Raw genomic sequence first — 24693 nt, forward strand, 5'->3', positions numbered from 1 at the left:
TTCTTGGGATACAAAAGCTGCCTCATTATCTGATACAATGGTCTCAGGTAACCCGTGGGTTGCAAACAGCTGCCTCAAAACCTTGATTACGGCAGCTGATGCCATGCTAGGGACCATCGCCACTTCTAACCATTTGGAATATGCATCGACGATAACCAGAAAGACCTTCCCCTGGAATGGCCCAGCAAAATCTAAGTGCAGCCGGCTCCAGGGAGCTCTGGACTGCTCCCACCAGTGAACTGGTGCTCTGGCCACTTCTGGCCGCACCTCTTGGCATGCCTTGCATGTTTGTACCCATTGTTCTATGTTCTGGTCCATTCCAGGCCACCACACATAACATCGGGCTAGCGACTTCATCCTGACCATTCCCGGGTGTCCCATGTGAAGCGTCTCAAGAACCCTGTTTCTCAGTGGTGCTGGGATGACCACCCTATCTCCCCACAGGAGACAACCCTTATGCATGGATAACTCGTGCTGCCTTGTCACATAAGGCCTGAATTTGTCTTCATGCGGATCACCTGGCCACCCCCTCCCCACCCAAGTGAGCACACGGGAGAGAACAGCATCTTTCCTCGTTTTCTCAGCAATATCAGTAGCCGTTACAGGAGCCCCCGGAAGTGTTTCCAGCATCATTATGTGCTCCGCTGGAGCAGGATCCTCATTGCTCCCGCCAGGAAGGGGCAATCGACTCAGCGCATCAGCGTGGCACAACCGTTTCCCCGGCACATGGGTCAAGGTGTACTGGAATCCATTCAGGAATATAGACCAATGCAGCATTCTGGGGGAGAGAATTTGTGGCGTTTGTTTGTTCGGGTTGAACAACCCCAACAGTGGTTTGTGGTCCGTTTCAATGGAGAAATGGCGACCGTACACATAATCATGGAACTTTTTGATTCCTGCCACAATTGCAAGCGCCTCTTTGTCAATTTGAGCATAGTTGCGCTCCGTGGGCGACAACGTACGGGAATAGAAAGAGATGGGCTTTTCTGACCCATCCGGTTCCCTATGACTCAGCACCGCCCCCAGGCCGTATTGAGAGGCATCACATGCCAGGACCAGCGGCTTCGATTCATCATAATGAGCAAGGACGCTCTTGCTACTCAGCATTCCTCGCAAAGAGTCAAAACCCTTCTGCTGCTCCTGCCCCCATTGCCACACATTCTTTTTCTGCAACAGTCTATGTAATGGTTCAGCTACCGAAGCTTTCTGGGGTAAGAACGAATGATAAAAGTTAATAAGTCCCAGGAATGACTGCAACTCCGTCTTGTTCTGTGGTCGTGGTGCCTCGATGATGGCCTTAACCTTAGCATCTGTGGGGTGGATGCCTGATGCATCAATTTTAAACCCCAAGAATTCCACAGTTGGCACCCCAAAACTGTATTTTTCCTTTTTTAGTTGCAACCCCACCTCCTTGAACTTGAGCAACACGGCACGGACACGCGCAACCAGTTCCTGTGGGTCTTTCCCAGCAATAAAAATGTCATCAAAAAATGGCAAGACCCCCGGCAGACCTCTTAACAGGCGTTCCATGAGCCCTTGAAAAATCCCCGGGGCCACACAAACTCCAAATTGTAATCTGTTAACTCTGAACGCCCCTTTATGTGTGACAATAGTCTGTGCTTCTGCTGATTGTGGGGTTACTGGCAGTTGTTGGTAAGCTTGCGCCAGGTCAATTTTGGCAAACACCTTGCCCCCAGCCAGTTTAGCCAACAGATGTGATACGACTGGAATGGGGTATGAGTTCCCCCTGAGTGCCTTATTGATAGTACATTTGTAATCAGCACAGATCCTGACTTCCCCATTTGCTTTAAGGGGCGTGACGATTGGAATCTCCCACTTAGTGGAGTCCACGGGTGAGAGAACTCCCTGCTTGACCAATTTATCCAGTTCTGCTTCGATCTTGGGTTGTAGTGCAAATGGCACTTGCCTTGGTTTGAGTCGGATTGGGGCCACCCCAGGGTCCAATTCGAAGTCAACTGGGGGCCCTTTATAACAACCCAGTTTTCCATTAAAGAGACCAGCAAATTCTTTGCATAATGCCTCGCTCATCTCAGGGCAGGTTTGGATTGAATTAAGCCCTGATATACTCAGACCCAGGGCAGGGAACCAGTCAGTGCCCAGGAGACTGGGGCGACTGCCCTTCGCAATCACCAGTTTGAGTACTGTCTGTTTGTCCCGGAACTGTACTCTCACGGCACACATTCCCATGACATGGATGCGGCCCGCTGAGTATGACTGCAAAGTTGCTGGGAAGGGCTCCAGAGGGGGCAACGTACCCCTGGGAAAGAATGTCCTCGCGGTCTGGTCCGACACGATAGTGAATCCAGATCTGGAGTCCACCTCCATGTCGCACAGCTGACCCTCAATCTTCACCTTGACGTGTGCCTTGCCTTGCGCTGGAAACTGCACGACCCTCCCGTTGATCTCCGTTACGTAGTGGCAGTCCTTTAGAACATGGTTTGCTGTGGGCGATCTGCGATGCTCCAGTCTAGGTGCTCCTGTTGCTCCCAACGCCGCCGATCTACAGACCCTGGCGATGTGACCTGTCTTTCCGCACGTCCGGCACATAGCATCCCGGAAACGACAACTCTTCTGCTCATGGTTTCCGCCACAACAAGGGTACCTGCCTCGGTGATCTTTGTGCACTGTGCAGGCCTGACGCACTGACTCGACCCCACGGACTGGGCTCTGGCTCGGAGTAGCCTCTAGCTCGTCCATGGCATGCGCAACTTCTTTTTTTAAAAAGATATTTATTAAAAGTTTTCTTAATACAATAAAAAGAACAAACAAACAAAGTAACATAATCATATTTTCTTCACCTCATTGGACTTCCTCGTCTCCCTCGTTCCTGCGTTCCAGGTTTATCAAACTTTATCCAGCAATTTATCACCTTATTTCAATTTCTTATTTTATAACTTTCGAATATTGTATCCCTAATTTTAGATAATTTGACCCAAACCTTAGAAACTTAATTTTGACATAATATTTATCCAAAGTTTAACTTTTTCTTATATTTTAACTTATCTTCATATCCTTTCGACTAGTTTAATGGTGCCATATTATTTATAATCTTGCATCTTTCTTAACACTCATTCAATTTACAATATTTTTGTAAATAGTCCTTGAATTTCTTCCAGTCCTCCTCCACTACGTCTTCTCCCAGGTCTCGAATTCTGCCGGTCATTTCTGCTAGCTCCATATAGTCTATCAGTTGCATCTGCCATTCTTCCAGTGTGGGTAAATCTTGAGTTTTCCAGTGCTTGGCGACTAGTATCCTTGCTGCTGTTGTTGGGCATGCGCAACTTCTATCTGTGGCTTAGGGGCCCTGCGACTGGCATCAAGCTCCTCTCTTTCATAATTCTCCGTGGCGGTGGCCTCCTTCAAGGCTGAAGCAAGGGTAACCTCTTCTTTGGCCACGATGCGTCTTCTGGCTTTCTTGCTGCTCAGACCACCGATAAACCGATCCAGGAGAGTCTCTTCCAGATCTTGGAAGTTCCAGTGCTGAGCGAGCTTCCGCAGTTCAACTAGAAATGCAGATACAGACTCCCCAGCACACTGCTGCCTCTTATGAAACTCCATCCGCCGGGCCATCTTGGTCTCAGTAGGCGCTAAATGGCTTGTTAGGCAGGCAAGAATATCTTTGAGAGATGTCTCACTTAGCTTCGCTGGGGCAAGCAATGCCTTGGCCAGCTTGAAGATCTCAGGCCCACAGTAGCTCAGGAATGTGGCCCTTCTTTTGCTGGCATCGGTGATCCCTTGAGCCACTGCGAAGAACTCGAAGCGTTCGACGTAGTCTTCCCACGTGTGGGAAGGGTGTCCCACGTGTGGGAAGGGTGCCAGATTCTGCTGGCTTGGACAGTACTTCAGCATCACCAAGCCTGACTGGACATTCCGACACACATTTTGGAAACGTATGTCCAGATGTTTGGTTCTGGCCTTAAACTGCCCAGACTCTACCAACTTCAGACAGGGTTGATTATCCTCCCAAACAGTGACGGGCAAACAACAATCCCCGCAGATTTCTTGGACCAAACACGTGTAAAACTCTAGTTCTCTGCAAAGCTCTGACAATGCACTGAATTCAGCTTCAGTAGAGGAAAGCACAATGAGACTCTGCTTTTGGTACTTCCACCCAACTAGAGTGTCCCCAAACTTTATTCCCATCCCAGGCACAGACTTCCTGTCTTCCAGATTCGCCCAGTCGCTATCAGTTCAGAACGTAAGCTTGGTTTCACCCTTAGCCGACAGTCTGAGACAGAAATCTTTGGTATCCTGCAGGTAACCCAGCATCCTCTTGATACCATTCCAGGCACTCACACTTGGCCTTGTAGCTTCCCTGCTGAGCAGATTGGTAGCAAATGCTAGCGTATGTCTGGTCTGCTCCACTGGGATACAGCAAACTACCCAGAGCTGACTGAAAGATCTCAGTGTTTTCGAACTTGGCACATTCCCCTAGCTGACTGTCTTTCATGTAGCTTGTCTCCATGGGTGTACTGACCCCTGCACATTCAGACATTCTGAACTTCTCAAGCAACTGCTCAATCTGGCCTTTCTGACTGAGCAAGAAGCTTCCGTCCTGGGACCTATCTATCTGGACGCCTAGGTAAACTTTCACTGGATCTAGGTTTTTGAGTTGGAAATGTTTTCCAAGCTCTGTGGCAAACCCTTGAACCTCTTTCCCTGTCTTTGCCACATAGATTGTATCATCCACAAAAATTAAGACCACCTCTTGTGACTCTCCTGACCCTTTCAGGTACAGGCAGCTATCAGCAAGACTCCTCTTGAAACCCATGCTCTCTAAGGCTTCATTCAGACACAAGTTCCAGTTCCTGGCCGATTGCTTCAGACCGTAAATGGACTTATGAAGCTTCCACACTGCATCTGGCCTATTGCTCTCAAGCCCTGGAGGAGGATGCATGTACAGATCCTCCTGGAGGTCTGAGTTCAAATAGGCTACATCCACATCAAAGTGATGCACCTGATGACCTCTCTGTGCAGCAATGGCTAAGAGCATGCACAGACTTTTACTTCTGGAAGTAGGAGCATACACCTCAGTGTAAGGCAGCAGTTCCACTGTGTAAACCCTCTGGCTACCAGCCTAGCCTTGTACTGCGGTTCTCCAGTTGCTGTGGGTTTAAGACGGTAAACCCGGTGGCTGCTCACGGCCTGCTTGCCTGCTGGCAGCGTCGTGATGGAGAACACACCTAGAGACTCCATTGAGTTCATTTCCTTCTGCATTGCCTCTTGCCACTTCCTGGCTTCCTCTGCAGGCAACTTCTGAACTTCCTCAATACTCTTTGGTTCACACTGAGCCACACCAATCCACACGCTAGTGACCTCAAACCTTTCAGGTCGTTTTCCTTTAGTAGTGTGAGCTGAACACCTCAGCACAACCTCAGGTACCCCCTCTGACCCACTAGGGCCAACTAGTGTGTCCTTGCTCTCCCCTCTGACTTACTGCACATTCTGGATTTCTCAACTGGACTTGTGGGTGAGGAGGAGCACTCTTTGGCTCTAGCTTAACAGCTTTAGGAGATGCCCTTTCCTGTTCCTGCTCTTGGTTGGGACTCTGAGCCTCAGCAGCAGGATCAGTTTCTACCTTTCCTTCATCAGCAGAGTCAAGCAGACTCTCTGAAAGAATGTCTGGATTCCCATGTATGCATTTCCACCCACTCTGCTCACAGAACTCAGCACTCCTGCTGACTAGAATCCTAGACTGATTGCCTTCTGGATAGGCAAATCTCCACCACTTGGTCCCTGGCTCATACCCACAAAGGATCATTCTCTGGGACCTAGGGCCACCCTTTCTGTGTTTGGCACAAGGACCCAAGCCTCACATCCAAACACACGGAAGAAATGCACCTTCATTCCAGGTATTTGTCACATACCTTCATCTTGCACCCCTCAGTGCACCCTGGGACCTTCTTCACGTACCCCCAGTTGATATGTGACATTCTCCGGTGCCAAACGCCATGATGGGACCCATCATGAATAGGAAGGTTACCACACTGTGCTTGTGCATCCTCAGTGGGACCTTTACGTGCAATAGGCGATTCTAGCACAAACAGCCTGTCTTTGCACTCAACACTGACCAGTTGTCGCCCACCTCTGGAAATGGAATAGACATTATTTTCAAAACACACTTTGAACCCAACATGGACAAGAGAGGAAACAGAAAGGAAACAGCACTGCATCTCTGGAACGACATAGGCCTCAATCTCCGCCTGTAAAAAAGAACAATAAACAGAGCCAGACATAGCGCTTGGAACCATCTGCAAGAGTTACACTTCTTCCAGTTTTCACAGCCTTGCAGTTCCACAAAAAACCACTAGATAGCGATGACATGAGGTGGTGACTGGCCCCACTGACAATCACCCAGCTCAGCACGTGGCCCTGGTCGCAGTTTTTCACTGTTGCCATAGCAGCAGCCAAATGATACTGTGACGACATGTCTCTGCCAGTTTCCTTGAGACCTTTTGAGGCTTCCCACACTTGGCAGCTCCTGTTATCTGGTTGCCAAAGAAAACAGCCTTGGAGACATCCTGTGGCTCCACTGGATAATTCCGGACCGGGTGGAATTCAGAGCTGCACCGGAAACGCATCAGGAAGAAAAAGCTTTCAGTCTCTTCACTTCTCCCTTCTCCCTTCACCCCCACTCTTGGGTGCAGCACAGCCTGGGTCTGCTCACCCTCCAGCTTTCTGCCTGTAATGCCTATAATGGCAGCAACTATTTAAAAAGTAATATTTTGAGCCCGTAGTTCAATTTCCCAGCAGCTCCCCTTGCCTGGGAGAACACTTCTAGCATTCCATCTCCTCTACCTGTGGCATTGTTCAGCAGTGGGAAAAGTGACCTCTTCACACCGGATGTCCATTTGGTATGGCCCTTTAAAGGTTTTTGCCTGCTCATTGTGTTTGTCTTTCATTTGTTCTCCTGTGTGTGTTGCCAGTAGAAGCCACAATTCTGTGGGTACACTAGGTGGTGCAGAAAGTTGGCAGCTATTCCCTACACCCACAGGTCTCAGGATGGTTACAACATAAAAAAACAAAATAAAAACACAAAACACCACATTTTAAAAGGGCATTAAATGTCAATCAGCCAAAGGCCTGGTTTAAAAAGTATGGATTTGTCTGGCTCCTAAATCTGTACAATGGTTTTTCTAACCTTTGTATGGATTCTTTGATGGGAAGTAAGATTGGCCCTCTGACTGAAGCTTTTTCCACATTCCACACACTGATAGGGTTTCTCCCCTGTATGAATTCTTTGATGTGAAGTGAGATTGCAGTTCTGACTGAAGCTCTTTCCGCATTCCACACACTGATAGGGTTTCTCCCCTGTATGAATTCTCTTATGGGAAGTGAGATCGTGGCTCATTCTGAAGCTCTTTCCGCATTCCACACACTGATAGGGTTTCTCCCCTGTATGAATTCTTCGATGGGAAGTGAGAGAGGAGCTTTCAGGGAAGCTCTTTCCACATTCCACACACAGATAGGGTTTCTCCCCTGTATGAATTCTTCGATGGGAAGTGAGACCGGAGCTGTGACTGAAGCTCTTTCCGCATTCCACACACTGATAGGGTTTCTCCCCTGTATGAATTCTCTTATGGGAAGTGAGATCGTGGCTCATTCTGAAGCTCTTTCCGCATTCCACACACTGATAGGGTTTCTCCCCTGTATGAATTCTTCGATGGGAAGTGAGAGAGGAGCTTTCAGGGAAGCTCTTTCCACATTCCACACACAGATAGGGTTTCTCCCCTGTATGAATTCTTCGATGGGAAGTGAGAGAGGAGCTTTCAGGGAAGCTCTTTCCACATTCCACACACTGATAGGGTTTCTCCCCTGTATGAATTCTTTGATGGTAAGTGAGACCGGAGCTGTGACTGAAGCTCTTTCCGCATTCCACACACTGATAGGGTTTCTCCCCTGTATGAATTCTTTGATGGTAAGTGAGACCGGAGATCTGACTGAAGCTCTTTCCGCATTCCACACACTGATAGGGTTTCTCCCCTGTATGAATTCTCTTATGGGAAGTGAGATCGTGGCTCATTCTGAAGCTCTTTCCGCATTCCACACACGGATAGGGTTTCTCCCCTGTATGAATTCTTCGATGTGAAGTGAGATCGGAGCTCTTCCTGAAGCTCTTTCCACATTCGACACACTGATAGGGTTTCTCCCCTGTATGAATTCTTCGATGTGAAGTGAGATCGGAGCTCTTCCTGAAGCTCTTTCCACATTCGACACACTGATAGGGTTTTTCCCCTGTATGAATTCTTTGATGGGAAGTGAGATGGGAGATCCAACTGAAGCTCTTTCCACATTCCACACACTGATAGTGTTTCTCCCCTGTGTGAATTCTTTGATGGGAAGTGAGAGAGGAGCTCTGGCTGAAGGTTTTTCCACATTCCATGCACTGATAGAGTTTATTTCCAATGAGATTTTGTTGATGGGATGTGGAATTGGAGCTCTGATTGCAGCTTTCTCCACACTCTAAATTTTTACGTGGCTTCTCCTCTCTGGGGATTTTATCGTGGTCACCTTTGTTCTCAATTTTCGATTCATCACAATCTGCAATGGAGACAAAAAGGGATTAGAGCCTCAGGAACAAATGGAGAAGAACTGAAGGGAGTTGGGTGTGTGTTCATTACCTGTGTTGTTTGTCATTAACCATCATATTTATTATTATGTTCTGATGAGTTGTTGAATGTTGGTTTGTTTGATACACAGTTGTGGTCAAAATTGTGGAAGACTTTTGGAAAAAAGTGTATTTCAGAGTTTTGATGGCTTATAACACCACTTCATTTGGAGTAATATCATAAAATAATATATCAATGGAAAGATAATTTAATGAAGACTGCAATTCAACAAAGGTTGTTCAATTACCCATATTCTATCAAATGTTATAGTCAAATAACCAGAAAAAGGAAGCACAACTTGCTTAGGTTGACTTTTGTCAGTGTGTTATGTGATTGCTGTCAAGTTGGGTTGGTTTTTTTTTGTTCTTTCATTTAGTGAGGTTGTAAAACATAATAAAATTATAGAAATGGCACAAAGAGTTGACTGGTCACCCAGAAAGCAATGTAAAATTGTAGTATTAAGTGAACAGGGCTACAGTTATAAAGAAATTAGATGAAAGATTGGGGAAAACTTAACCAAAGCTGGCATTTCGATATTATTATTTTTTAAAAAATTATTTTTATTAAACTCTTTTTCAAAAAGAAAAAAAAACAAGAAAAAGCAAGAGAAAACAAACAACAAATAACATAAAACAAAAATACAAACCCAACAACAAATACAACAACAAAGAGAAAAAAAACAAAAAAGAACACACACACCCATCACCTAACAGTGATTGACTTCCCTTCAACACTGTTTGAGCTGTATTCCCACATTATCTTCCTGCGGGGTCTTTTTATCACCTTTATCTACACCTCTCAAACTTTATGTAACACCTACTGTGATTTTAATGTTTCCTAAATTTGTTTCCATGTATGTAAGGAATTTGCTCCAGTCATTAATAAATTTTACGTTTTTCTGATGCCTGATCTTCTGTGTCATCCTTGCTAGCTCTATATACTCAAATAACTTAGATTGCCAATCTCTGATGGTTGGAATATTAGGGGTTTTCCAGTTTTGCGCTAACAGTATCCTGGCTGCTACCGTTGCGTATTGGAACATAGTTTGATCTTCTTGCCTAATCTCCTTCCCGACCATCCCTAAAAGGAAGGCTTCCGGTTTTTTAGGGAAAGTGTATCTCAGAATTTTTTTTAATTCATCATAAATAAGTCCCCAAAACCCTTTCACTTTTTCACAAGCCCACCACATATGATGGAAGTCTCCTTCTTTCACCTTGCATTTCCAGCAAGTTTTATCCCCCGTCTTGTACATTTTTCCTAGTTTTACAGGGGTAAGATACCACCTGTACATCATTTTTTGTAAATTTTCACGGAGATCAACACATGCCGTGAATTTCATGTCCTTGTTCCAGAGTTTCGTCCATCTGTCATAGTCTAAATTATATCCAAGATCTATGGCCTATTTGGTCATTACCTCCTTCACCTCCTCGTCCTTCGTGTCCCAGTCTAATAGTTGGTTATACATTTTAGATAGGAGTTTGGAGTTTCCTTCTATTATTTCCACCTGGAATCTGGACTTTTTCTCACTCATCCCTATTTTTTTGTGCTCATTCCATAAAGAGTTAATTTGGTAAAATTGCAACCAGGTTGTTAATTTGTCCTTCAGTTCTTCGTAAGGTCTGAGCTTACACCCTTTGTCTGCTTTTACCAGTAGTTCCTCATAGGTCCATCTTTGACCTTCCATATTAGGTTTTTTGATTGTTAAAATGTCAACTGGTGATAACCACCATGGGGTGTCTTTTTCTAAGAGTTTCTTATTTCTGTTCCATACCTCAAGTAGCGCTCCTCTGATTATATGGTTGGAGAATCCTTTGTGGGCCCTCTCCTTGTCTTGCCATAGATACGCATGCCAACCAAATCTGGCGTCGAACCCCTCCAAGTCCAGCAAATCTGCATGTCGAACCCCTCCAAGTCCAGCAAATCTGCATTTTTCAGGACAATCCAGTCCTTAATCCAACACAAACACGCGGCCTCGTAGTATAATTTCAGATTCGGAACGGCGAATCCTCCCGTCTCTACGATCGGTAAGTAGTTTGAATTTAATTCTTGCTCTCTTGCCCTGCCAAATAAATCTGGACAGGGTTTTCTGCCAGTCTTTAAATGATGTCGTACCCCTGATCACTGGAATGTTCTGAAATAGGAACAGCAACCTTGGGAGAATACTCATTTTAACTGCGGCCATTCTACCCGACCAAGAAAGTTTTAGCCTACTCCAGATGTCCAGGTCTTTTTTGATCTCTTTCCAGGTCCTTGTGTAGTTATCTTCTACTAGATTTATATTTTTCGTGGAGATCCAGATGCCCAGATATTTCACCTTTTTCACCACCTTAATTCCGGTTTTCGACTCTAGCTGGTTTCTTAGCTCTTCAGTTAAATTCTTTGTCAGCATTTTAGTTTTACCTTTATTTAATCTAAAGCCGGACAGATTTCCAAACTCCTCAAGCAACTCTATAACTTTACCGATACCCTCTACTGGATCTCCTAACGATATTACCAAATCATCGGCGTAGGCTTTTAATTTATATTCTTTGGCTCCTAATCTAATTCCCTTTATTTCCGAGGTTTCCCTAATTTTCTTTGTAATCACTTCTAGCACCATAATAAATAAAAGGGGGGATAGAGGGCATCACTGTCTTGTACCCTTCGAGATCTCAAATGAATTAGTTAAATTATTATTAATAATCAATTTGGCCCTTTGTCCTGAATATATCGCCCTTATACCTTCCAAGAAGGGCCCCTCTATCCCTACTCTCTCCATACCTTTTAGTAGAAACCTCCATGATACGTTGTCGAATGCCTTTTCAGCATCGATGAAGATTAAAGCTGCGGGAATATCGATCTTAAGTTCCAAGTACTCAATAATATTTATTATGTGTCTTACATTGTCCTTTAAATACCTATTGGGTAAAAAACCTACTTGATCTTTGTGGATAGATTTTGATAAGTATTTTTTGAGCCTATTTGCCATTATTTCTGCGAAGATTTTATAATCATTATTAAGTAGTGATATCGGTCTGTAGTTTCTTATGTCCAGCTTGTCAAGTTCTGATTTGGGGATTAACGTGATGTGCGCCTCTTTCCAGGAATCGGGCACCGTTCCTCCTTGTAAAACATTATTCATTACATTGCAAAGGACCGGGGCCAGATATTCTTCCAAGACTCTGTAATACTTTTGAGATAACCCGTCTGGACCTGGTGCTTTCCCTGGTTTCATCCTCTTAATTACTTCCTTAACCTCATCTGCCGTTATTGGTTTGTTTAAATAGATTTTCTCCTCATCCATCAGCTGTTCTCCTCTATTCCTTTCCAAATACTTTTCTATTTCTTCCGTATCTTCATCTTCCTTTTTATACAAATTTTCATAGAATTGAAGGAACTTTTCCTCTATTTTACCGGGGTCTTCAAGTATTTGTTCTTCTACTTTAATCTTATTAATCACGTTCTGTTTTTTCCTTTTTCTAAGTTGCCACGCCAGTAGCCATCCCGTTTTGTTCGCAGATTCGAAATACTTTTGCTTCATTGATCTAATTCTCCATTCTACCTCTTGACTTATTAATATCGAATACTGCGTCTGCAGCGTCTTAGAGATTTGTTTAATCCTTTCGTCCCTAGGGTTTACTATTAATTTTTCCTCACATTCTCTTAATTGTTTGACTATTTCTTCCTTCTTTGATTCTCTTAATTATTTCTATAGTTATTTTGTTGAATAAAAAATCCTCTTAGGACCGCCTTACTGGCGTCCCAAACTATGTCAATTTTTGTTTCTTTATTCAAATTCATATCAAAGTACTCTTTAAGGGTAGTCTTCGCCTTTTCAATTATCTCATCATTTTCGAGTAGGTATTCATTCATTCTCCATCTATATGGGCCCAATGATTTACATTTTATTTCCAACACTATTGGGTTGTGGTCAGAGAGGGTTCTGGGTTATATTTCACATTTCATTGATCTTGTCGATAACTCACTTGAAACCCATATCTGATCGATTCTGCCCCAACTCTGGTGTGGTTCTGAGAAATGCGTGAATTGTTTCATTATTGGGTTTTTATGCCTCCAGATGTCGATTACGTCCAGATTTTCTTGGAGGTTGTAAAAAGATTTTGGGAGTTTCCCTTGATTCGATTTCCTCTTTTTTCCATTTCTGTCTAATTCTGGTGATGGTACTCCATTCACATCTCCAAGCAAAATTAATTTATGATTTTCTAATTCTAATAACATTTGCTCCAATTTTTTAAAGAACTCTGCTTTCTTTGTATTGGGCGCATAAACAGTTACCACATTACATTTTTCCCCTTGATGGTGAACAAGGCTACAGTTATGAATAGATTAGATGAAAGATTGGGAAAAACTTAACCAAAGCTGGCATTTCGATATTATTGAAGAGGTATAAGGAGACTCAGCAACTATAAAATCAGACTGGTAAAGGCAGGAAAAGGTGCACAAAGGCAAGTGACGATCGAAGAATAGAGAGACTGTTCCTACATGACAGAAGAAAATCATTTTGGTGTATACTAGATGACATGGTGAGAATTAATGTGAAGTTGAGAGCAAGGACTGCTCTAAATGTTAGAATTCTAAGGAAAAAGCCATTGTTATCTCTCAAGCATGAGTTTAACCAAACTGCGGGAGGCAGTGGAAGACAATAGGACCTGGCGTGCTCTGGTCCATGGGGTCACAAAGAGTCGTACACGACTAAACGATTAAAGAAAATCTCTCAAGCAAAGGTTGAAAAGATTAAACCCATGTTAACTGGACAGCGGAACAATGGGACAATGTTTTTGGAGGGATGTGACCCAAATCTCCTTGCTTGGTAGTGATGGATTTCCTGTCGTCAATCCTCAATTCCAGATGGTTCCCATAAATCGTCACCTTCGGAGATAAGATCACTTTTTCCCTCGTAAATTATAGCTCTGTCGCTCTTAAGACCTCTTTGAGGAGTTTCTCCCACGATGTAAGAACGCTCTCTTTCACTCTTCCTTCTCCCGGACTTAGTCCTCCGACAGAGCTTCCCAAAATGGCGACGGGATTTTTGACTGCGTCAGAACAAAGCTCTTATACATTCCACAGTCTTCTAGAAACATGCTTTGGTTCGAAAGTTTATCTCCACACAGCCTTAGATTCACAGCTTAAGTCCTTAAAACTGTTGTAATCTCTAGCCTTGTCAGAGGAATTTGCCATTCTCCAGGCACCCGGCTTAGATTACTGTTGACCTCCCTGTCCGCGACTCCCGGCAGGAGACAGGCGGGGTCTCTATCGGCGATCCTCCTCAAACGTGAGAAGAACACACCACTCTTCCCTCCTCCCTGCATTCCCCAGGAGGGGGAAAGAGACAGACTGAAATGTATTTACATGCCTTTATTTCTGTCTATGCAGCAGTACAGAGAAACATGTCTGCACTCTCCAAACACCAACAGCAGAGAGAGAAACTCCACCCCTGTACTTCCAGTACAGATCAGATGACACTCTGAGCTAACATCCGGTGCTCAGTACAGTGAATAGACTGCCCCTTTGCTCCCACGGTACAGTCCCAAACATCAACATCCTGTTTGGCTTTACAGCCAGCTGCAGCTCGCTGGTGCATTGCTCCTTTTCTCATTTCTGGCTTTTGCCTCTTGAAGGGAGGGGATTCTTGGGTTTAATCACATAAGTAGGAAAATAAAACATTTTCCCCTCCCCCTTCAGTCCTTTGCCATACCGTATCTTGACGTGTCTTCTCATAATTTAAATCTTATTTTTCCAGAGACCTCTTCTGTTGCAGTTTTCACTCCTCCTCATTTCCTGAAGCATGTGCATTCCTTCGTGCCAAATTGTTTCTTTTGAAGTTCTTGCAGCTAGTGGCGCAGGTCAGAGACAGCGTCCAGGAGTGCCGAGATCCCCCAGGAGGGTTTTTGTGCCTAATGCCCCCATCCCCCTCAAAAATTCGGGGGTGATATCGGGCACAGCAGGCAAACAGCCCCACTCACCGTCTTGAGTGTGTAGGGAGCCTAATTACTCCCAACATAGCCTCCAAATTACCTCCTGTGGGTCGGAGAGATGTTATTGTTGGCCATCTTCCTATGCGCCCCCTAGTGGCCCACCGCAAAGGTTGAAAAGATTAAACCCATGTTAATTGGACGCGGAACAATGGGACAATGTTTTTGGAGGGATGTGACCCAAATCTCCTTGCTTAGTAGTGATGCCATGAAATACACAAGGGGAAGAATCAGAGAAGATTTACATGCTACCTGCATTACACCAACCGTGAAACACCCAGATAGTGTGATGATCTGAGGTTGTATGGCAGCAAAAGGTGTGGGCAGAATTTTCATCATTAAAGGGAATGGAAATGCCCCGAAATAAAAAATGAAATACTTTAGCCCAAACTGAAGCCTTCCGCAGGTGATCTTTTATTAAGTTTCATATTACCGAATTAAACACATTAAACCAATTAGTCCAAATTATAACAATACATATCATGTAATCAAATTATTTTCCAAATTATAATTTTTTGTGGGGGGTACCCATGCTTCTTGATCGGCAGGAGTCCAATCCTCGAATATTTTCTGCTGCTTTCATATTAAGAATGATATTTCCAGTCCCTTCTTCTAAATCCTTGTCGTTACTCATTTTCCTTTTCATTAACCTCCAAATTGCTCTGCAAGTGTGTTGAAAGAAACAGTCTTGTTTGTATTTCTGTGTGGGCTTTGTACTGCTCTCTCGTAAATCCCAATAATCCAGGCATTTCCACTCGAGCAAGCAATCGCCTTCTTCTTGTTCCGATGAAATACAGTCCAAAAGCTCGCTCTTTAACTTTCCCGACCTGTTGCATCGTAAATTAGTCTTTTTCCAGGAGGGTTGCCCCTTCCAGTTCACAATCTCATTGAAAGTAATAAATCTTTGGCTCGCCCTCCCCAAGACCAAACCTCCTGCAACACAGGTCTCGTATCAAATCTCCATTCTAACTGCGTCACAAAGAGAGCCCTTCTTTCCAAATCCTTAACAGAGTAAAACCTTTAAATTCATATTATTCCCACACAGTACCTTTTTAGTCCCATTTGCCAATTAGTTGCTATGATGGATATTCTAAGAGGGAGGGTTATTAGTTAATCACATAGAGCAAAAAAAGATAAAAAGTCATTCCCCCCCTTTAGTTCTGTTGCACTCCAATCCACATACCAGCATATCTGTAGTTCTTTGATGTAATCTTCTGTCTCAGTCTTCTTCATTTCAGTGGTAAAATTGTTAGCAGATAAAAACCTCCTGCCTCTCTTGAAGCTTGTGTGTTATCTTTCACCAATCTTTTTCCTTTTAAGTAACACTAGTTTCGCTCCTGGAAGTAGCTTCGGAGGAGTTCCAAGGCCCGCCGAGGGTTGTGCACCCAGTGCCTCACCCCCTCCTTCTTCCAAACTCGGGGGTGATTTATGGCAACAGCGGGTGAAAACTGCATCTCTCTCCCCTGGAGAGATGAGGGAGACTGATTTACTCCCCATAATCAGCCTCTAATTACCTCGTGCAAGCTGGATAGATGTTAATATCCGCCATCTTCAAGGCGCCCCTAGCGGCCCCCTCCTACTTATATATTTATTTTCTATTTCAACAGGACTCAGTTCCATGTCCTGTTGCTGCTGTGTGAAAAAGGTGCTTTCAAGATAATCCTATTCCACTGCCGGAATGGCTTGGGAATAGCCCAAACATTAACCCAATCAGAAATCTATGGAGCCGACTAAAGAAACTTGTTAATCACAGGCAACCCAGCAATAAAGCCCAATTAACAGAGGCAATAATTCAATCTTGGTTTCACATTCTTACAGCTGCAGAACTAAAAATTTGGTTCACTTCATGGGAAAGCGTTGTAAGGCTGTAATTAAAGCTAAAGGTTACCAATGGTTACCAAAAGTTTCACGTTTTTTCTTTATGACTGCTGTTCCAATAAATATTCCTTCATAAAAGTCATTACATTACATTCTTCATTAAATTATCTTTTTATTGATATATAATTTTATGGTATTACTCCACACAAAAGTGGTGTTATGAGCCATCAAACCTCAGAAATACACTTTTCACAAAAGGTTTCCACAATTTTGGCCACCAGTATAAGTTGTTCATTTTAAGTTAATGTTCTTTTTATATGGGATCAGAATATTATTATTTATGTTTCATGTTTATATATGTGTTGGAAGCCGCCCAGAGTGGCTGGGGCAACCCAGCCAGATGGGCAGGGTAGAAATAAAAATGTCAGCTTTGTTCCGGAGCTGACAGAGGCTGCAATGTATGAAAGCAGGCAAAGAGAGATAAGGACACTGGAATGTGATCTGGAATGTGAGAGGGAGGAGGGGCAGCCGAGTGGCAGAGCTTCAGAGAACAGAGAGCAGGCAGCAGATAGCAAAGATCCACAAAATACCAATCTTAGCTCAGAGACAGAAGGGGAGAGGCCAGGAATAGCTAGCCCCAAAACTCGAAGGCGCGAAAAGGTCAGTGAGAGGAGGGGAAAGAGCAGAAGCGAAAGGGTTTTTTCCCCCTCTTGGAAGAGGAAGGGGCGGAGTTTAGACTTGGCAACTGCAAACTTGGAAGTCAGACACGGAGTGAAGGAGCTCCGGAGTGATTTATGTGTTTGAGCAATAAACCTGAGATAATTACTGCCGGTGTCTCGCTTCTGTGGGAGAGCCAAGCCATTACAAAAAATTATTATTATTACTACAGTGGTACCTGTTCTGGAAAAAATTAAGTTTGTAAACCGAGGTACCACTGTATCATCATCATCATCATCATCATCACCGCTACTACTACCTGAGATTCCATAAGCCTAGCTCTTCTCTGGGATGAATTTTGTTTGGCCCAGTCATGGCATCCCCTCCATCTCCAATGTCACTCCTTGTTATGGCTTGGTCTCTCCCACAAACGTGAGACGACTCTGGCTGTTAATAATTGCAGATTTATTGCTAAAACAACAAACTTGGACGGAGCTCCTCTACTCTTCGTCCTCCCCACAAGACGGAGTTGCCCAGACTGAGCTCCTCCCCCTTCCCCAGCACAGAAGCCCCCACCTTCTCTTCCAGTATCTTTAAATTTGGCAGAGAATGCTTCCTGCATTCCAGCGTCTGACTCACTCCTGTAGCTCTCACACAGCTGTCTGTCACTCTGTCTCCCTTTTTCTTCTCCCCTTTGTTCAGAGCTCAGATGACAGTTCCTCTTCCCCTCCTCTCGGCCTTCCGCTGCTAACTCTCCTCTCCCTAGGCCTGCTTCTTCTCTGGCTGGCAGCACCTGAGCTTCGCTGCCAGTCGTCTCTTTGGTCAACCCAAGACTGACAGGAGCAATAACAAAAACCTGAAGCTACTTAGTTTTCCTAACAATTCTGAAGCTGACAGTGAAGGTGGCCTGGGAAGTTCAGACCAGCCCAATCTCTTGGGATGCGTCCAAGGGAAGCGGGGGCATTTGGCAGGCTCCCAGCTGGCTCCAGCCCACCGACCGGTAACTGGGCAAACTCCGGTCCGCGGAACAGCATCAAACAACGACCCGCAGCTTCAGAACTCTTCAGAAGCTGGAGCACCCTCTAATCAGCAGAGTAATTAACTCTTTGCGACAGAAGGGTGGAAGGGGAGGAAACCCAGAATTAAATGCAAATTATGGATTCCAAAGAAAGAGGGGGATTCTCTCTGTCAGACTTAAAAATCTATTTTGAAGCTGCCACACTTTGTTGGATTAAAGAATGGATGAAATTAGAAGATACAGATTTACTAGATTTGGAGGGATTTGATAATGTGTTTGGTTGGCATGCATATTTGTGGTATGATAAAGTAAAAGCCCATAAAGCATTTAAAAATCATATACCGTATTTTTCGCACCATAACACGCACCCGACCATAACACGCACATAGTTTTTAGAGGAGGAAAACAAGAAAAAAAATATTCTAAACGAAACAGTGGATGTATGATTTTTGTGGTTCATGCTGTGGCCACAGACATGTTATCTGACGGTGAATTTGGGGTAGCCCAATGCAAAAATCTTGAGGATCCATGTGGATCCGTGCTTTGTAACCACGTTTTTGCACCACTGCGGCCCCAGGCAACAGTGGGTGTGTGATTTTTTTGGTGCAAGCTGTAGCCATGGACATGCTATGTGATCTGATGGTGAATTTGGGGTGACCCAGTGCAAAAATCCTGAGGATCCATGTGGATCCGTGCTTTGTAACCACGTTTTAAGTGGGGAGGGAAGGAAAAGCACTCAAGGGACAAGGAGCACGCGTGGGGTGGGTGGAGAAGGATGCTGTTAATAATGCAGAAGAGGGGTATAAGAGAAGGCTCCTCTCCTCTCCCGCTTTGCTCCTTTAAAGGCTCTGCTTCTCTCCCTCTTCCCCAGCTCGCTGAAAAACTTTGCTGCTATTTAGCCAGCTGAGTGGCGAGGAGAAGGGACAGAGAGACTGCTTGCGAAAAAATTTGCTGCTATTTAGCGAGCTGTTCTCTCCCTCCTCCTCAGCTCGCTGAAAAAAACAGCTCCCTCCTCCCGGCTCCCTGAAAAACTTTGCTACTATTTAGCCAGCTGAGTGGGGAGAAGAAGGGACAGAGAGCCTGTTTGCAAAAAAAAATTGCTGTTATTTAGCGAGCTGTTCTCTCCCTCCTCCCTGGCTCACTGAAAAAAACAGCTCCGGACTCATGTAAGCGGCTCCTCTCCTCTCCCGCTTTGCTCCTTTGCAGAAGCAGGCTCTCTGTCCCTCTCTCCTCCCCACTCAGCGGCTCTTCTCCTCCTTTGCTGTTTCAAAGCAAGCCACGGAGGAGGGAAGGAAGGGGAACCATGGATCCTCTGCTGACTGCAGCAGATCCCCCCGCCATCCGTAAGCATTCGCTCCATAACACGCACAGACATTTCCCATTACTTTTTTCCTCCTAGAAAGTGAGTGTTATGGTGCGAAAAATACGGTAATTCAGAAATCGTTGTATAATGTTTGGATAAAATACAAAGACCTTTTAGAAAGAAAGACGCCCAGATGGCTTTCACCAACAGAGGCAAAAGCCCAGAAAAAATTAAATATGGATACCAAATGGTTGAGATATTATGATTTATTAATAGAAGAAGAGGAAGGTTATAAATTAGGACCATTTGAGCAAATTAAAGATAAGCAAAATTGGCTACATTACCACCAGATTAATGAATTGTATAAACTGGATAAGAAAAATGGTTTTGCCTTGGATAAATCTAAGTTGGAGATGGAGTTGTTAGATACTGAAGGTAAAAACTTATCTAAAATGTACAAGCTTTTGCTGGAGTGGCATACGAAAGATGAAGAAGTTAAATTGGTGATGATAGATTGGGCAAGAGATTTAGGACATAACATAATGTTTGAGGACTGGGAAAGATTGTGGAAGAAAGGGGTTAAGTTCACCGCATGTACTTTGTTAAAGGAAAATATTATGAAAATGATGTATAGATGGTATTTGACTCCTGTAAAATTAGCAAAGATGTATCATAATTGTGATAATATATGTTGGAAATGTAAAGAAAAGGAAGGAACATTCTTTCATATGTGGTGGACCTGCTCCAAGGTGAAAGACTTCTGGGAAAAGATTTATAATGAATTGAAAAAAATGTTGAATTTATAAAGGAACCAGAGGCCTTTCTTCTTGGAATAACAGTTTTGGAATTGCCCAAGAAATGTTAATCTGTTTTTGTATGCAACAACTGCGGCTCGTATTTTGTTAGCTAAAAAGTGGAAAACTCAAGAATTACCAACAGTAGAAGAATGGCAGATGAAGATGATGGATTTTATGGAGCTAGCTGATCTAACCGGAAGAGTCCGCAACCAGAAGGAGGAGGAGCACCACGAAGAATGGAAGAAATTTAATGATTATTTAGCTAAATTTGTTAAGCTAAAATAACTGGAAATAGCGTCCACATACTTAATGGGTTTAGGATTGTATTTATGTTAACTGATAAAATAATATGTTTAATACAAGAAGGAGAAGATTTAAAGATGTTAATGTTTAATTTAAAGGATATTAAAATTGGGATTTGGAAAACCGTTATAAGGATATGCAATGAAATTCAACTAAGGGGGAACGAGGAAGTCGTTTTACAAAGTAAATAACTTATTTTCAATAAGGTTATGATTTATGTTTGTTATGTTTTGTTTGTTTTATATTTTTGTTTGTCGTTGATATTGTAAAAACTAATAAAATGTGTGTTTTTTTTTAAAAAAATAAGGGTGGACAGAGGCATATGTAAAGCATATTTACAAGCAGTTTATTCAGCATAGATCAAGACAAAGAAAAGCATGTCTGCTCTCCTTCATGTCTAAGAGCAGGAAGGATGAGGCAAAAGCTATACACAAACGGAAGTTCCCAGCAAGCTGTGCTGGAATGTAAACAGACATGTGACATACAATAGCTCCACACATCTGTTTAGGTGGAACGGAACATCAATATCCTAACACAATCATGGTAGAAAAAGGAATAATTTGAGGAGGATTGCTCAAAGAAAAAACTGTAATTTACTGTTTATTGTGGGGGTGTTAGGTTCCCAGGTGATATAGGGGCCACGGTTGAGCTCTGTGAAAATATATGAGGTTGGTCCCATAGAGGTATGCTTTGAATTTCCAGGCAGCTATAACATTCCCACAGGGAGCCTTACCAAGAGAGGTCACGATCCCACGATTCTCCTCCATGACGTCCTTATGCAGAGCTCTCTGGTCAGGATCCAGCAACGCCCACTCCTCGTCCGTGAAACAAACAGCAATATCTTCAAAGCACACTGGACCCTAAAAGAAAAAGGGAAATATCTTCCTCTGAGACAGCAGAAATATGATCTGCTCCACAATGCTCTGTTGTTTCCTTCCTGTACATTGTGGTGTTGTTTTAATACGATTGCTTTGCTGCACATTTTAATTATGGATGCTTATTTTAATCTGCATTTTAATTATGGGTATTCGTTTCTGCGCAAATAGGTGGTACTCCACCTTGTGTTTTTCAAGTCATTCTGCCTACGCAAGCATTCCAGTTTCCCCAAAGGAAGGATCCACTTTCTCATCTCCTTGTGAGCCGTTCTGGGAAGGTTCCCTCCCAATGCCCTAGAGTCAAATCCAAGGGGGTCATGGGGGCATGGAGAGGGGGAGGAATGTGGAGCAAGCCCCATTTTGCAGTAGATGGGACTGGTTAGGTGAATCCAGGCCACTATTTGTTCTCATTTGTCCACTGCTTAGAAACCAATTTTTGCATTCAGTTATCAATCTAGAAATAAAATAAGCCTCTTTTGGATGGGCATCTGTCTTGGATGATCTAGCAGAGATTCCTGCAATGCAGGGGGGGTCTCCTGGGTCTGAGAGACAAGCAGGGAGGGTGGCTTCTGGCAAAAGGAGAGGTAGCCACCGGTGGCTCTTCCTTATCCTGACTCACCTTGGCCTCTCGACCTTTCTCTCCCACTCGCCTCCTTCCTCTTCTGCCTCTGATTCTGCACTGCATTCTGCCACAGAGTCTCCCAGCTCACTACGCCCTGTAACCCCTTCAGCTTCTGACACCTCCTCTACCCAGGCTTCTCCCTCTTCCCCCTCTGACTGCCCATCCTTCCTCCACCTCCACTCCTTCGGCTCTGAGCCATCTTCCCTTCCTGGTTCCCCGGCTGCTTCCTCCCACCATTTCTCTGTGCCCAACCAGTCCATGACATTGCTCCATCCCTCGGCCTCTGTCCCCACAAGGCAGCTTCCCCTGACCTGATCTGGTTCCACAGCCACTGCTTCCCTTCTGCCCCCATGAAAAGGCGGATCAGGAAGTCTTCCTGGGATCACTCTGTCACCTGCAAAAGATAAAAGGTAAACAGGATGCCAGGAGTGCCTGCTTCTCTCACAAGTGAAACAGGGCATCTCTAACTGCAGATGTGCCTTGAGAAAGCCTTACCTGCTGAGAGCATTTGGATGTTTGTGCCCATTTCATATGTTTGTGGTGCAAAAATACATCTCCCCCCCTCTGGACCCTTTTCCCCAACTGTCTACCCCCAAAGCAAGATGAAAAGAACCCTCAGATGAGTTGGAAAACCAACAGAATGAGACCAAATGGAGAAAAATCACCTTCCTCCTTACCCAGTGGCCTCTCTCTGGTGTCCAATGGAGGCCTCTCTGCCTCACAGGAATCCAGGTCCATTTCTGCAAAGAGATCCTTTCCCTGAAAAAGAAACAAGGATTCAAAACAGAGAATGGGGAGAAATACTAGAAAGAGAATGACAAAGACTGGAAGGGTGTGAGATCTCATTCCATAGATGCTTTCCTAGAAAATGGATGGGCCATAAGCAGACCATTATGGGATGTTCTCTGTCCTGTTTGGAGCCCCTTGGGAGTATCCAGACGAAAGTCTCTCTCACCTGCTTTCTCTCCTCTGCCTGACTCAGGAGGAAACCTTCGGCCAGGGCCACCGCCTGGGAACTGGTCTCCGCTCCGCATTCCCTCACCCAGCTCTCCATCTCTGGGGGAAGGACAGCCAGGAACTGCTCCAAGATCACCAGGTCTAGCATCTCGGCTTTTGTGTGCCTTTCTGGCTTCAGCCACTGGTGGCAAAAGTGGTAGAGTCGGCTGCAAACCTCTCGGGGTCCTTTGGCCTCCTGGCAGCAGAACTGCCTCAACTGCTGGCTCTGCACCTCTGAGCGGAGGGTGTCCACCTCACCCAGGATCTTCTGCACTGGGCTTTCGCAGAATCGCCCACTGCTCCCAGTTTGGCTGGCATGGCCTCTTCCTGCTTCGGGGAGAACCGAGTCTCGCTCATCCATCTGTGCTCTCAGGAAGCCTCTGAGAGATTGGAAGGAACCCTTCGGTCTTCTGCCAATTTCTGCCCTTCTAAATGAGAAGCTGTAGCATATCCTAAAAAGCAAATACATTGTTCTGTTACAGAATTTGTGTGTGAGGAGGGGGAATGGTTCCCTGAGCAAGCATGGATGAGTCTTGCTGGGAACCAGGGCTGGACTACACCGCATCTGAGACCATGAGCTATCTTTTTGAAAAGAAAGAGGAGGAGGAAGAGGAGAAGAACTAAGTCTCTAGCCTTCTAGCAATGCAAAATGTGGAGGCAACTGAAGGGATTTCTGGGAGATTAATCAACCTGGTTTCTGCTGCCCTCCAGTCAATGTATGAAGTCAGAACCGACTGAGAAGGGAGTCATTTGTATCTTGTGAAAAACGGATGCTTGGTCTAGTGGGGGTCCTCACCCGGCAGTCTTCAGGAGTTGCTCCCCCCCCCCCACTCCCCAGCTTCTGTCTCCTTTTCTTGCACTTGGACTCTGCCGCTCTCCAGACAGACTCCTGGGGTGGGGTCACTTTTTGTTTACTATGAGGGCCAGGTATGTATCTGATCAACCCCCTGAGGGCCAAACGGGCAGGGCCAAAGACATCTCCCTTGAAATTTAGGCCGGTAATTTATTATTATTATTTCACTAGATAACTTAACACACACACAGCCATTGATGCCAAGGTCCCTGCAGGTTCAGTGAGTAGCAGCGCCCATTTCTGGCTGCTTTGCCAGCAACAATCCCTTTGGGACAGAGAGGATGTGGTCCTGGGATGCCATGCTCTGGGTGCGAGGGGATTGCTGCAGTGGCCTCCGTGGGGAGCTGCCCTGGGAGACGACTGGGAAACTGGTCTGCAATGCAGCAGCCAGACTATGGGCTGGGATCCCTCTCTTTGTTCCTGGCCTTTCTCTCCCACCTTTCCTTCCTTCCTCCCCGTTGTTCTTGGGGGGGGGGGGGGCTAGTCCACCTCCTCGTCCAGCTTTGGAAAACCATTTGCACATGTTTCCTCTGTTGTGCAATGAGGCTGAGCGATGTCACACAGAGTTAAAGTCCCAGGGACTCCTTTGTTTAAAGAAGGGAGATTTTTGTGAAAGGGGGGGGGGCAAATGAGTTTCCTCTGATCTCCAGGAAGGAGAGCGTGGCAGACCTGGCCCCTCCCGGATCAGGCCCCCCAGGCCTCCTCCCCTGCTGCAGCCCTGGGACCCCCCCCCCCCGTCTCCCCCCTGCACCCTCTGGGGGGAGAGAGAGGAGACTCACCAGATCCCAGGAGGGGACAGCGAGGCAGCCCTTGCAGGAGAGACCCCAAAGCAAGGAAAGGACTGGGGAG

General features: G+C 45.0%; 1 protein-coding gene across 1 annotated transcript in view; it reads right to left on the bottom strand.

Annotated features, from left to right (window-relative positions):
- Window positions 1–24693, bottom strand: part of LOC307214735 (uncharacterized protein) — a 44155-nt gene extending 19462 nt beyond the window's left edge. Inside the window, exons 1-5 of the mRNA XM_079973691.1 lie at window positions 24624–24693; window positions 22936–23443; window positions 22673–22754; window positions 22307–22389; window positions 21232–21358 (exon numbers count right to left, since the gene is read on the bottom strand). Coding sequence (XP_079829817.1) covers window positions 21232–21358; window positions 22307–22389; window positions 22673–22754; window positions 22936–23352 — 709 coding nt within the window. The 5' untranslated portion in view covers window positions 23353–23443; window positions 24624–24693. The remainder of the gene's footprint in view (window positions 1–21231; window positions 21359–22306; window positions 22390–22672; window positions 22755–22935; window positions 23444–24623) is intronic.

This window comes from Podarcis cretensis (genome assembly GCF_951804945.1).
Source record: "Podarcis cretensis genome assembly, chromosome: 4".
Classification (NCBI taxonomy): Eukaryota; Metazoa; Chordata; class Lepidosauria; order Squamata; family Lacertidae; genus Podarcis; species Podarcis cretensis.